The following is a 13,603-nucleotide window of genomic DNA, read 5'->3' as shown; positions in this document are numbered from 1 at the left end:
GAATTTGCCTTCACCCTTTTCTCCCAGATCATTTGTCTCCCTCATCTAGGGAACCCTGTAGTACTTTTTTTTTTTTTCTTTTTTGAGACAGAGTCTCTATCTCCCAGGCTGGAGTGCAGTGGTACAATCTTGGCTCACTGCAACCTCTGCCTCCCAGGTTCAAGTGATTCTCATACGTCAGCCTCCTGAGTAGCTGGGATTACAGGCACCTGCCACCACACCTGGCTAATTTTTGTATTTTTAGTAGACACGGGCTTTCACCACGTTGGCCAGGCTGGTCTTGAACTCCTGATCTCAGGTCATCTGCCTGCCTCAGCCTCCCAAAATGCTGGGATTACAGGCATGAGCCACCGCACCTGACCCCTGTAGTACATTTTTATGATGACTTTTAGGTGTTTTAGTTTAGAAGAAACATCTTTCTCTCTCAAGATGTTTGATATTTTCTCAGGTGGCCCATATTTTCCCCATAGAGTGCTCATCTCTTTCTGTCAGAATTCCTGTTGTAGGGTGTAGTAAGGAATAGACTGTCTTCCCCCATCACTCCCTCTGACACCTGAATGGCTCACCATGCTTACTTTCCAATTTTCCATGATTCATTTGGGTGGTTTTTAAATATCACACTCTCTTCAGACATTTCATTGTAGGGGTTAGAATTCAGCCTCGTGGGCCAAAATGAACACAGTGCTCTATGAACTTCTGCCAAACAAATTTTAAAGTTTTGTTTAAGGATCCTTTTGAGGTCTAATGGCAATCTTTTACAAGTTATATTTGTATATTTGTTTGGTAATTTGGAATGTTAAATCCACAAATCTCTTTACTAATAATTATAATGTATAATTATGATGTTTTATAAACCATCCTATTCGAGCATATAAAATGTCCCCTGTTATAGTCTCTCTTTGCCTGTTTAGAATCTCTTCCATCTTTAATGTTAAACAAGAGGAGGCTTTTAAGAAGATAAGTGGTTCAGAAAGCATGGAAAATTTAACAGCACCTGACGGGGGAAATAGCAGTGATTTATGATGTCTTTCAAATTGGCATGCAATGTTGCAGCGTTATTAGACTAGGATAAGCTCAGGTATCTCCTCTGAGTGTAAAAAGATTGTGGGAGAGGATGATATATGTATATATGGCTATATGCATTTGATTTATTTTATTCGTTGGTTTAGTATTTGTGTAATGTCCACAAAGGCAAGACTTACACCTATTCCAATTCTTTATCCTTCTCTTATGTCTCAAGGATTGCTTTGGGATTTTGATTTTCTTGGATACACAGTTCCCTTTATTATATTTCATTAGTAAAGAAAATGTTCTTTTGGTTATGCTGGGAAGTCATTTGGTAGATTCAAAATATGAATCTGACTGTTTTTCTTTTTTTGGATAGAATTCTTATTTGTCATATTATTTTACTCATTAGTAATACTGAAAAAAGTAGTTCTACTGGAGAAGAGCACAAAGAGTGATGATTCACCTTTTATTTAAGGCTTGCCACTGCTGACCCAGGGCAGCTAATTTAGAAGTGAATCATTTATAGAAAGTTCTACACAGTTCAGGACAGAGCTTTATACAATATACTCATGAAGGTCTAAATAGAGCATACGGTATCATGTTTCTAAATATCTGTCTTGTCGCCAATTTTATATCTTTTCCAGCCTGTGAAACTTGTTTCTAGATGACTGTAGCTATTGACAAGATGAAGTCAAAGGCACTGTATATATAAAATGATGCATATTTTAAAACTAATCCTAGAAATTTAGTACATGCATTATACTGGGAAAATAATAGGCTGAGATTTTAAATTACTGTGTTTATAATACAAAGAAACAAATGTAACTAGTCATTTTTAAAACTAGTGGGAATAAATTTTAAAATCATTTATAATAATTTAAATTAAATAATGTTATTGCTATTTTGATATTTATGTTTGGCTTTTAAAGTCTAATTATAAATAGTTATATTATGCAAACTGTCTTACTCCTTTTAGAAAGTGAGGGGTTTATTAAATGAACACAATATATTTGGTTCCATATAGAGTATAAAACTGTATAGTCTCTTCTAGAAGGTTTTTTTTTGCTCCTCCTCTTCTTCCTCTTCCTCTCCTTCTTTCTCCTCCTCCTCCTTCCTTCTCCTTCTTCTTCTTCTTTCTTCGTCTTCTTCTTTCTTCTTCTTTTGTTTCTTCTTCTTCTTTTGTTTCTTCTTCTTCTTTTTTTTTTCTTTAAGAAAAGAAGAGGTCCCACTGAGTTGCCCAGGCTGTCTCGAACTCCTGAGCGCAAGTGATCCTCCTACCTTGGCTGGGACTATAGGTGTGTGCTGTCATGCCTGTCTTCTAAAAGTTTTAAATTCAAAGCTGTGTTTATATTTACATCACAGCTACAGTATCATGGGTTAGAAAAAGCCCGAATTCTAGTTCTGACTTTGTCATTCGCTAGCTGTGTGACCCTACACAAATCACTTAACATGTCTGAGCTGGTTTTCTTTTCTGCACAGGGCATATTGATACTTGTCTTCATGACCTGACTCACAAGGATTTAGTTCAGCTAACGCATTAGGAAGTGACCAGTAACTTAGATGTCCCCACACAGATAATAGTTGTCAGAGAGGCATTGCCGGGAAAACACCCTGGAGTTGGACAACCAGGGTTGGAGTTCCAACTGCACCAATTACTGTATATGTGACCCTACACAAGCCATTTTCTCCTCTAAACCTTTGTTTTCTAATCTATAAAAAAATGGTATTATGATACATCTCACATAAAATTGTTGTTGATAATTAATTGAGGTAACATATGAAAGTAGCTGGTACATTAATCAGTGTTTCTTGGACCTTAATGTTGATTTTGAAAAAAGTCCTTGCTGACCTTCCTCTCCCCAGCTCATTTACTTTCACGATACAGCATTTCACTGGAAGTGGGAGCCAGTATCCAAACTCTGTACAAATAAGAGAGATGAGCAGTTTCCCAGTCTATGCATATAATTGAAGACTAGTTTGAGTTCTAGAAGTTCCTTGATATGACACATTTACCAAATATTTTGGGGGCGATTATGTAGCATAAGACACTCAGAGCTTTTTGGAAGAGTTTTGAGCAATGTGATTCTGTCCCTGTGGCTTAGGTAGAGCTGATCCTTTCTTTTCAAGCACTTAGGGTACATGACTATTTTTTTTTCTCCCCCATAATTATTTTATTCTTAGTTTCAGGTTGTTTTTAATTCCTATAACTTTAAGGACAGTAATTTAGATGGAGGTCAAATAATTATTATTTTTTCTCTTTGAAGAAAAGTCTTTGAGACTTAGATAATAGGAACAACCCAGATAAAACCTTAGTCACTAACAAAGGAACCATAATCCAGGTGGTTTTCTTATGTATAAATATGTGGTACTAACTCCTGAGGAAAGTATGGTTTCTTTTCTCTCTTATTATTATTATTATTTTTGAGACAGAGCCTTGCTCTGTCGCCCAGGCTGGAATGCAGTGGCATGATCTTGGCTCACTGCAAGCTCCGCCTCCCGGGTTCATGTCATTCTCCTGTCTCAGCCTCCCGAGTAGCTGGGACTACAGGCGCCCACCACCACGCCCAGCTAAATTTTTTTTGCATTTTTAATAGAGATGGGGTTTCACTGTATTAGCCAGGATGGTCTCGATCTCCTGACCTTGTGATCTGCCTGCCTTGGCCTCCCAAAGTGTTAGGATCACAGGCATGAGCCACCATGCCCGGCCTTTTTTTTTTTTTGAGACGGAGTATCACTCTGTTGCCCAGGCTGGAGTACAGTGGCCCGATCTCAGCTCACTGCAACCTCCACCTCCTGGGTTCAAGCAGTTCTCCTGCTTCAGCCTCCTGAGTAGCTGGGACTACAGGTGCATGCCACCACACCTGCCTAATTTTTTAATTTTTAGTAGAGACGGGGTTTCACCATGTTGGCCAGGCTGGTCTCGAACTCCTGACCTCAAATGATCCACCCATCTCAGCCTCCCAAAGTGCTGGGATTTCAGGTGTGAGCCATTGCACCCAGACTTTCTCTTTATTTTCTATAATGACATTGGCTGATATTTCTGTAATGTTTATTTGAGATACAGTATAAAAAAGTAAGCAAAATTTTGGGGGTAGATTGAGATGTAGGAGGGTAGTCATATAAAAATAATAATACTGCTTATGTTTAAAATCACATATACAAATAATGTAACTCTAGCTGCATAAGCCCATAATTTGTTCCAGAGATCTTTGGAACATGTAGAATCTTTGGCCAGCTCAGTTCCTGTTTAAGGAAGGCATTCAACAAAAGAAAGTTGGAAGTGGACTTCCTGGCGTTTTAAACATGAATTTGATGTGTTTTGGGAGAGATTTGTTAACCTGTTTGTGGACCAGAATATCTTTTGAAACACTAATGACAAATAATTTATTTAATGCTATTCACAAAGCACATTGTGGAGTATATAATGGTGCCACCAGAGAAAAAGCAATATTAATTGATATTAATGGCTCTGTGCGATAGTTCAAACTTTTATCTTCCTAGCCATATTGAGTTTCAATGATGAATAATCATAACCATGTGGTAAGAATTTGAAAATACTGAGGAAAGTAGCAATTTAATATAAATGCACAGCAAGAAAACTGTCTGCAAGTTATTCTTCAACAACAACAAAAGTTGAAGGATAGTTTTTTTATGAGGAGAAATGCAATCTATCCTGGTTATGATATTAAAAAGGAGCAAAATCTGATACTTCAGGAAAGTTCATGCACTTTAAGAAGCTTTCAAGCATAAGTATAAATATCATTGTTCATGAAGCCCTGTATTCCAGTAATAATAATAAAAACCTTTAAATTGAGCCTTTTTATTTATTTACTTATTTTTTAGAGATAGGATCTTGCTTTGTCACCCAGGCTAGAGTGTAGTAGCACATAGCACATAGCTCACTGCAGTCTTGAACTCTTGGGTTCAAGCAATATTCCTGCCTCAGTCCTAAGTAGTTGAGACTACAGGCATGTGTCAGATAATTATTTTTTTATTTTATTTTAAGAGATGTAGTCTCGCTGAGGCAACTAGGCTGGTCTTGAACTCCTGACCTTAAGCGATCCTCCCACTTCAGCCTCCTGAGAGCTTTTTAGTTTAAAAAGTATATTTATACACTTACTGAATTTTTGTAATGACCATTTGATGTAGACCAAACTTTAATAATGCCACAATTTACGTGAGGATCAAGGAGGCCAAATGACTCAACTAAACCCCCTGAGACTGAAGGGTACATAATTGAAACTAGATCCAGAACTCTTAACTCTTCATCCATTATTTTCATCTCTTACGTTTCTTTTTCTCTTCTTTCTATTTAACACATTACAAGAATGAGACTATTCCAGTCTATCGATTTATTTATTTTACTGATATTGGAAGTAAGGAGGAGAGATTGTCTGAAATTTTTGTTAGGGGTGATAGAATATGAAATTAGGATGCCATAATACCTCAGCGTATTAAAAGAAACACAATTCACCATGTACTTTAGATATTTTTTAAAGGATAAAATGAGATGGTAGGCAGAAAGAACTTTTAAACGCTGAAGAATTATAAAGATACAAGGCATAATGATTCTATCAGTTAGGAGCCTTTTAGTTGAAAGTAACAGAAAATCCAACCCAGGATGGCTTGGTGAAATTTATTGACTCACGTAACTAAACATTCTGGGATAGGACTGTGTATCAGACAGTGTGTTTTCAGCTGCAAGTAACAGAAAACTACTTACTCAAACTGGCTAAACCAAGATAACTTAACTTATTATTTTACATAAAAGAGAGCTGTGTGTGGTGGCTTGTGCCTGTAATCCCAGCACTTTTGGAGGCCAAGCAGGAGGATCGCTTAGGCCCACAAGTTTGAGACTAGCCTGGGCAACATGGTGAGACCATGTCTCTACGAAAAATAAAAAAATTAGCTGTGTTTGGTAGTATGTGCCTGTGGTCCCAGCTACTAGGGAGGCTGAGGCAGGAGGATCACTTGAGCCTGGGGGGTTGAGGCTGCAGTAAACCATGATCACACTACTGTGTTCCAACCTTGATGACAGAGTGAGACCCTGTCTCAAAATAAATAAGAGGTAGAGTGGGCTCCAAAATGGTTAACTGAGCAACTCACCGATGTCACCAAGGACTTAGGTTTATTTCTTCTTTTTGCTTTGCCATTCTTGGCATTGGTGTCTTTCTCAGCTGGCAGGAAGATGGTGGTAGAAATTCCTAGACCACACACAGATAAGGCAAAATACAGAGGAAGAAAGGGACTGTCTCTTTCTGTGTTTCTTTATTAGGCGTGAAAAAATATTTTCCAGAGCTTCCTGGACATCTTCCTCCTATGTCTTATAAGCTGGCATTGGGCCACATGCTTACACCTAAACCATCACTTAGGCTAGTTCACTTTTATGCCTGGAATAGGGGATGTGAGTCATTTTCCTCCAAAGTGCTTGCAATCTGTACACATCTGGGAATTGTGTTAGGAGGGGAAAAGAGTGGACAATCTCCAGTGCCCACCCCTGACTGTCTCGAAGTAAGACTGGAGCCAGAGGCTCTGCTTTCCTCATGTCAGCGTTGTTGCCAGGCCCACTCTTCTAATGTTTGCAGTGATAACTGCAGTCATTTTAGACCTCATATAATTTAGAAGAAGTGAGGGACACAGAACCACCGTTTGGTAGCTTCTATGGAAAAGAGAAGAGGATTCTTTCCCCAAACCCCCAATAAGTTCATTCTTGGATTTTCTTGGCCTAAATTGGTAGTCAATAAGCAATTTAAACCTGAGGATGTGGTCACTCCCACCCAAGCTACCATATGGCTTAAAATGGGGAAGAGAAGTTTCCAAAGGAAAATTAGGGGGAAAGGGAATAGATACCGAAGATGTTGATGTCTAGCACAATAATAACAATTCAAGGCCCTCCATCTTCTGGCCCCAAAGGGCAATAGCTTTCTCCTACAATTAGTCTGTCTTCCATATAGATGAGGCAGAGTAATAAGCATGCAGTCCCCCATCTTTATGGCACCAGGGACTGGTTTCATGGAAGACAGTTTTTCCATGTATTGGAACAAGTGGGATGGTCTCTGGATGAAACTGTTCCACCTCAGATCATCAGGCATTAGATTATCATAGGGTGCAGGCAATCTAGATCCCTTGCATGTGCAGCTCACATTAGGGTTCATGCTCCTATGAGAGTGTAATGCCGCTGCTGATCTGACAGAAGGCTGAACTCAGTCAGTAATGCTTGCCTGCCTGCTACTCACCTCCTGCTGTGTGGCCTGGTTCCTAACAGGCCAAGGGCTGGTACCAGTCTGCAGCCTAGGGGTTGGGGACCCCTGCAATAAGACAAATAAGGCTAGTAAGATAAAATCCCTACCTACTAAAAGGTTTTATTTTAATTTTTTTTTTTTGAGATAGAGTCTCGCTCTGTCACCCAGGCTGAGGTGCAGTGGTGCAATCTCGGCTCACTGTAACCTCTGCCTCCTGGGTTCAAGCGATTCTCCTGCCTCAGCCTCCTGAGTAGCTGGGATTACAGGCACCTGCCACCATGCCTGGCTATTTTTTTTTTTTATTTTTAGAGATGGGTTTTCACCATGTTGGCCAGGCTAGTCTCGAACTCCTGACCTTAGGAGATCTGCCCGCCTCAGCCTCCCAAAGTAATCCCAAAGCCTGGGATTACAGGTGTGAGTCACTGCGCCCAGCCTAAAGACATGAGATTCTAAAGCTGAACTACCCAATGTTGTAACCACTAGCCGAATTTGGATACTGAGCACTTTAAATGTAGCTGGTTCTTCCAAATTGAGACAAGACGTAAGGGTAAATACATGCTGGATCTTAAAAACTTAATTTAAAAAATGAAAACCATCTTAATAATTTTTACATTGATTATAGGCTGAAATGACAATATTTTGGATATACTGGGTTATATAGTTTTAAATTAAATTAATTCAGCTATTTCTTCTTACTTTTGTTACTGTGACTATTAGAAAATTTAAAATTATTTAGCTTACATTGTATTTCTATTGGGCAGTGATGCTCTAGAAAATGAAATAGTCATGGGTACTCCATCAGTTATGGAAATAGGCAATGATGGCAGTAAAGCAACAAATACAGATTACCCCAGAAGGTGTTAAGGATTTCATTTTACAATGAAAAACATCATTAAGATTATATCTACTGAATCAGTCATTTTCCTTACGTTGTGTGATACCTTGTTACGAGTTTACTTTCCAAATCTTTTTTGATTTAGTTTAGTTTGTCCGTCAGAGAGTGTTATATTTAAAAAAAAAGTTAAATGCTGCCTTTCACTGCCTGTTGTGTAGCGTACTTAGATTCTGGAAGCAAATATTTCTTAGAGGAGCATTGATAATATGGCCACTTCACTGTTAGTTTTATTGTTTTCATATGAGTATGAGTGAGGGTATGAAAGCTCACAGTAGCTTCTTAAGGTTCCTTCTGACTTAAATGTTCATTATCTTTTGATGAGTGAATGAGCAGGAACTTTGCATTCTTTAGAAACTAGTGTATCACTTTCTTATTTTGCAGTTCAAAATATAAAATCTTTGAGGATGCTTGAATTTCTAGACCTTTATCATATACTTAGAGGTATATTTGCTGACAGTTGTGCATTGATACTGTGATAGCTTCTTATTCTCCCGTGAAGAACTGATCTGAAGTCATGGAGCTTTAGTTACCTGCTGCTCTTATTCCACCTTGCAGTGGCTATCACATTCCTACAGGTTTTCAACACAGCTTCCCATGAAGTTCCATTCACTGAAAGATATAGCTGGCTCCATTCCTTACAGAAAAAAGAAACTAATGCCCTGCTTGCCAACTTTTGGCTGTCTAGAATGGAATGTTATTCTGCACGGGAGGAAGCACGATGGAAAAGGGTTCTTCTACCTGCAGGAAATCTAATGTTTGCTCTGTAGTGAAGCATGCGAAAAGTTGAAAGAAAGGAAGCAAAGGAAGAGGCTTGGTCATTAGAAGTTCAGTTTGTGTGAGATTTCCTTTTTTTCCTTTTTGTTTTTCTCTATCCTGTTATACCATCATGGTATTTTAATTTTTTTTTTCCTAGCTAATGGGTAAATTGCTTTTATATTGGTGTTTGGGACCCACTGTGAATACCATGGACAGATTCACCGGAAAAAAAAAAAAAAAAAAAAAAACCAAGGAGGAGAAAAATGTTGTTTCTTCTACTTACTTCCCATCATTTTGTGAAGGAGAGTCAGAAAAGCTGTTTTCTACACATACTCCCTTCTCCCTCAACCCATTCACAGTGATTTTTGTCAGCAAACTAATATGCCATTGATTTTACAGTTAGGATCAGAAATATGCACCATTCTTGACTTAACCGATTTTTTTCCCCCTGAGAACAATATCATTTTTACACTAGAGAATATGTGCAAAAACTTATTATCTACAAAGCTGAATGTGTTTTGCCCTTGCCGGGAACATAAAGGGTTAAATTGAAGGCTCAACAAAGACTGGGATGAAAAGAGGACAAGTTGGGGGGCCATAGTTGTTTCCTGTAGGCATTCACTGTTTTGTAGCCAGTGGCCTTTTTTTCTGTCCTCATCACTAGCTCCTTTAACATACCTCTGGGATTTGCTCTGAGCTTGGCTGAACACTCTTGACCTTTGATTGTATAGCAGGGACAGCTTTATTTTATGAAGCTATTCTGATTCAGACACATTTTGACATGGCCTAAAAAGCCATTCAGTAAGTAGTAAATGCACCCTATTTCTGAGTGGGATGCAGGTTATGGATGTGTTAAGGCTCAATCAAGGTTCTGTTAGGAATTAGGACTGGTGTGAAACTCCAGGATACTGGGAGAGGGTTGAGAGTGAGGCCTGAGGTAAGGATCCGGGATGGAGGAAGAGGCTTGCAATGCCTGTGGTGGACATTATCTGATAAATTTCATTTAGTGATTTTGGCATGAAACAGCCATATTAAAATGCCCTTTTTGGCTTATTAAATAGAAGCTACTCAATACATGTTTGTTGAACTTAGCTTCTTAACCGATGATACCTTTTCAACCCTGCTTCTCTTCTATAATTTGGGCCCCACAAGTTACCCAGATTATGGTTGACAAACTTGAGTAGCACTGCACATTTTAGTCAAATGAGTCATATTTTTGAAGGAAAATGAGGTCAAATAAAGACTTGGTAAACATAAAAAGCCCCTTTGAAATCTCCACACAACTTTTCACCATTTGGTTTCTTTTTTGCTCTCTTTTTACTGTCACATGAATTGGTACAAGTTGTTTTAAAATCTCCAGACCCCAATTCCATGGCCCCCCTCCCCCTTTTTTAAATTGGGTTAATAGTCTTTAAAGTCCATTTTAGTTCTAAAACATACTGATTTTAACACCTCATTCACTAAATAAATTGCTTTTTTTCAGGCACTATAATGCAAGATAAATAAAATTGTCTATATTTAAAAATGTATTTACCAACTTTCAAATATAGGCTTGCCTATATTTTAATTGTAGTGTATGCATGATGCAGACCTTTGGGACTATAACCTTTGATTTCAGCATTATAAAATGTCAGGTCCCTTGGCATAAACCACTTTAAAATTGGTGAGACCTGAACTCAAATCCTTGGCTCTGACAAGTACTGGCTGTGTGACCTTAGGCAAATTACTTATTTTTACCAGGCTTCAGTTTCCTCATTTGTAATATGGTGATACCAATGTCCTTTATAAAGTTACTGTAAAGATGAAGTGAGATAATGGGATGTAAATTGTCTAGCATGAAGCCTGGCCTACAGGAAACCCTCAATACATGTTATCTAATGCTACTGTCTGAAAATGTGTCCCAGAATCTCTCTAGCCAACATAAAAACACATTTTATGATGTAACTCTTTACATCATAAATTGAGGAATATTTCAGTCAATAAATGTTTATAAATAAATTAACGGTCAGATGTATTCCAAGTGGAAATGGACCTGACATTTTATTTTTCTTTGCAGATCTTATATTGCACTTTAAACACACCTAAAATTGACATGGAAAGACTCTTAGGAGGACAACTAGGACTAGAAGATTTCATATTTGCCCATGTGAAAGGAATCAAAAAAGAAGTGAATGTGTATAAATCTGAGGATTCACTTGGTCTCACCATTACAGATAATGGTGTTGGCTATGCTTTTATAAAGGTAAGTTTTAAAAAATAACAGTGTAACCTAATTGAGGATAACATTTAAGAAAATCTACCAGGCCAAAGAAAGTTAGAAATGATCTTCAGAGTGAGAGCCTGCTCAGCAAGGATGCATGAATTGGTAATGTTTCACTTTCATTTTAAAAATGTTCAGATATCAGTTTGTGTTTACTATTTTCTTAATTTCTTCCCTTTAGTTTAAACTTCCCCTAGAATTTAGAACTAACTGAAAGGAAAGTCTAACCCTGGTGCCTACTCATTATCCATATAAGCTTTTCCATGTCTGTAGGTTTTAACATCTGATGAATTTCTGGCTTATTTCCATTGAATTAGTGTTATTTCCAACTGTTCATAGTTTTGACTGCCTTATTTACTTCTTTAAAAATGCCCTTCAAAATTTTAGGAAGTATATAAAGTTGGATCTCTGTATCTGTAGGTTCTGTATTAGTGGATTCAACCAACCACAGATTAAAGATAGTTGAAAAAATGGCATCTGTATTGAACATGTATGGCCTTTTTACTTGTCATTATTTCCTAAACAATACAGTACAACTGCTTACGTAGCATTGCCATTGTGTTAGGTATTATAATCTAGAGATGATTTAAAGTATATAGAAGGATGTGGATAGGTTATATGCAAATACTACACCATTTTATACCAGGGACTTGAACATCAGTGGAATTTTAGTATTGATGGCGTGTCCTGGAACCAATCCCCCATGGATACCCAGGGCCAACTGTAATTCCTTTATTCAAATACAAAGAGAGCGATATAGAGCTTCAAAGGCAAGATAAAAGTTTGAAATGGTGTGAAATTAAGAACTGAGGAGAAAGGTAGTCTCATCTCTTAAAAATAACAACTCTATTATTGTAATAGTTATAATAGTAACAGACTTATATTGAATGCATGTACTAGGCACTTTGCATACAATTTCTCACTTAATTCTCACAATTCTATTTGGTTGGTATTATGTTTTTTCTTTGTATTTTTTTTTGTTGCAGTATAAGACATTTTTAATGTACAGCTTAATGAATGTTTACATACTTATCCCTGTTTAACCATCACCCAGATCAGGATAAATTGCATTTCTGCCACTCAGAAGGCTCATTTGTGCCCCTTCCCAGTCAATAATCTTTTCCCGCAAAGTAGCCATTATTCTGGCATCTATTGCCATGAACTTCATATAATCATATATTATATACTCCACTATTTTCGGCTTCTTTTGCTCAAAAAGATGCCTATGAGATCCATGGATAGGTACTATTTCCAACCCTATTTTACAGATGTGGAAACAGGCTCAGGAAGGTTAAGTAGCTTGCCCAAAGTTATACAGCTGGACACATTCAGGATTTGGATCTATGAGGTCTGACTTCAGAGCTGGCACTTCTATTCACTCGATTAAGAATTAATGATAGATTTCATGCAACAGGGAATATTTTGTGCCTTTATTTTGTCCAAATCTTGATTTGCTGATGCATTGTCACCATTAAATAATCTTAGGGAAGTTATCTTCTTAACTGTAAATGGGACTTTCTCTACCCACTTGATAGAATGGCTATTTTTAGCTCTGCAAAAGATATGACTGTGCTGAAGGTTGAGTGAGTGACCAAATGGAAAATCTGTGACTGGGAAAGTCATATGGGATTATCCAAGGGAAGCTCAGGACATGAGGCACAGGCAGCAGAGAAGGGCTTGGAAGTTTCACAAACATGTGGATTTTAAAAATCTTAGACTCTGACATTCAGAGCTTGTCTTTCTATTTTTTAAAAAATGCTTTGTCAAACATGTGCCTGCCTCAGAGTACTAGTCACTAGCCCTGTGGAGATATAGGGCATGTTAGCAAAGGAGAAAGCAAGGCGTAATCTAAACTGCCAACATATAGTTCAACTTAGAAGAGAGATGCACATTATACTGTATACATGGTTGATGAAATTTTTTAAAAATTGGGAGAGGATAATTTCAAACTTACATAAAGATTGCAATAATAATACAAAGAACTCCTATAAATCATTTATCCAAATCTCCAATTTTTACCATTTGCCATGTTTGAGTTTTTGTTCTGTCTCATACACACATATATATATATATACTCTTTACCCCTTAGTACTTCAGAGTGTAATTACTAAGAACAAGGATATTCTCTTACATATAACTACAGTACAATTATGAAATTCATAGTCTAATATTGATATAATACTTTTAAACTAATCTATAGTTCACATTGTAGTCTTATCAGCTGTCCTAATTGTGTTCATTATTTTCCCCTCATACAGGTCCAATTTAGGATCCTGTATTTCATTTATGTCTTTTTAGTCTTCTTTATAATCTAGAATAGTTGTCATGTCTTTTTAGTCTTCCTTAATCTAGAATAGTTCCTCAGCCTTTTATAGGATGTCCTTGAATTTGGGTTTTTCTGATGTTTCCTCATGTTGATAAATAGATTGTGCATTTTTGGTA

The 13,603-nt window shown here is 37.4% G+C and overlaps 1 protein-coding gene across 1 annotated transcript in view; it reads left to right on the top strand.

The window, feature by feature from the left end:
- Positions 1–13,603, top strand: part of GIPC2 (GIPC PDZ domain containing family member 2) — a 92,672-nt gene that overhangs the window by 24,079 nt on the left and 54,990 nt on the right. The window contains exon 2 of the mRNA XM_055116977.3: positions 10,958–11,143. Coding sequence (XP_054972952.1) covers positions 10,958–11,143 — 186 coding nt within the window. The remainder of the gene's footprint in view (positions 1–10,957; positions 11,144–13,603) is intronic.

Source organism: Pan paniscus, chromosome 1 (genome assembly GCF_029289425.2).
Source record: "Pan paniscus chromosome 1, NHGRI_mPanPan1-v2.0_pri, whole genome shotgun sequence".
Lineage (NCBI taxonomy): Eukaryota > Metazoa > Chordata > Mammalia > Primates > Hominidae > Pan > Pan paniscus.
This window is presented reverse-complemented; position numbering and strand designations above follow the sequence as displayed.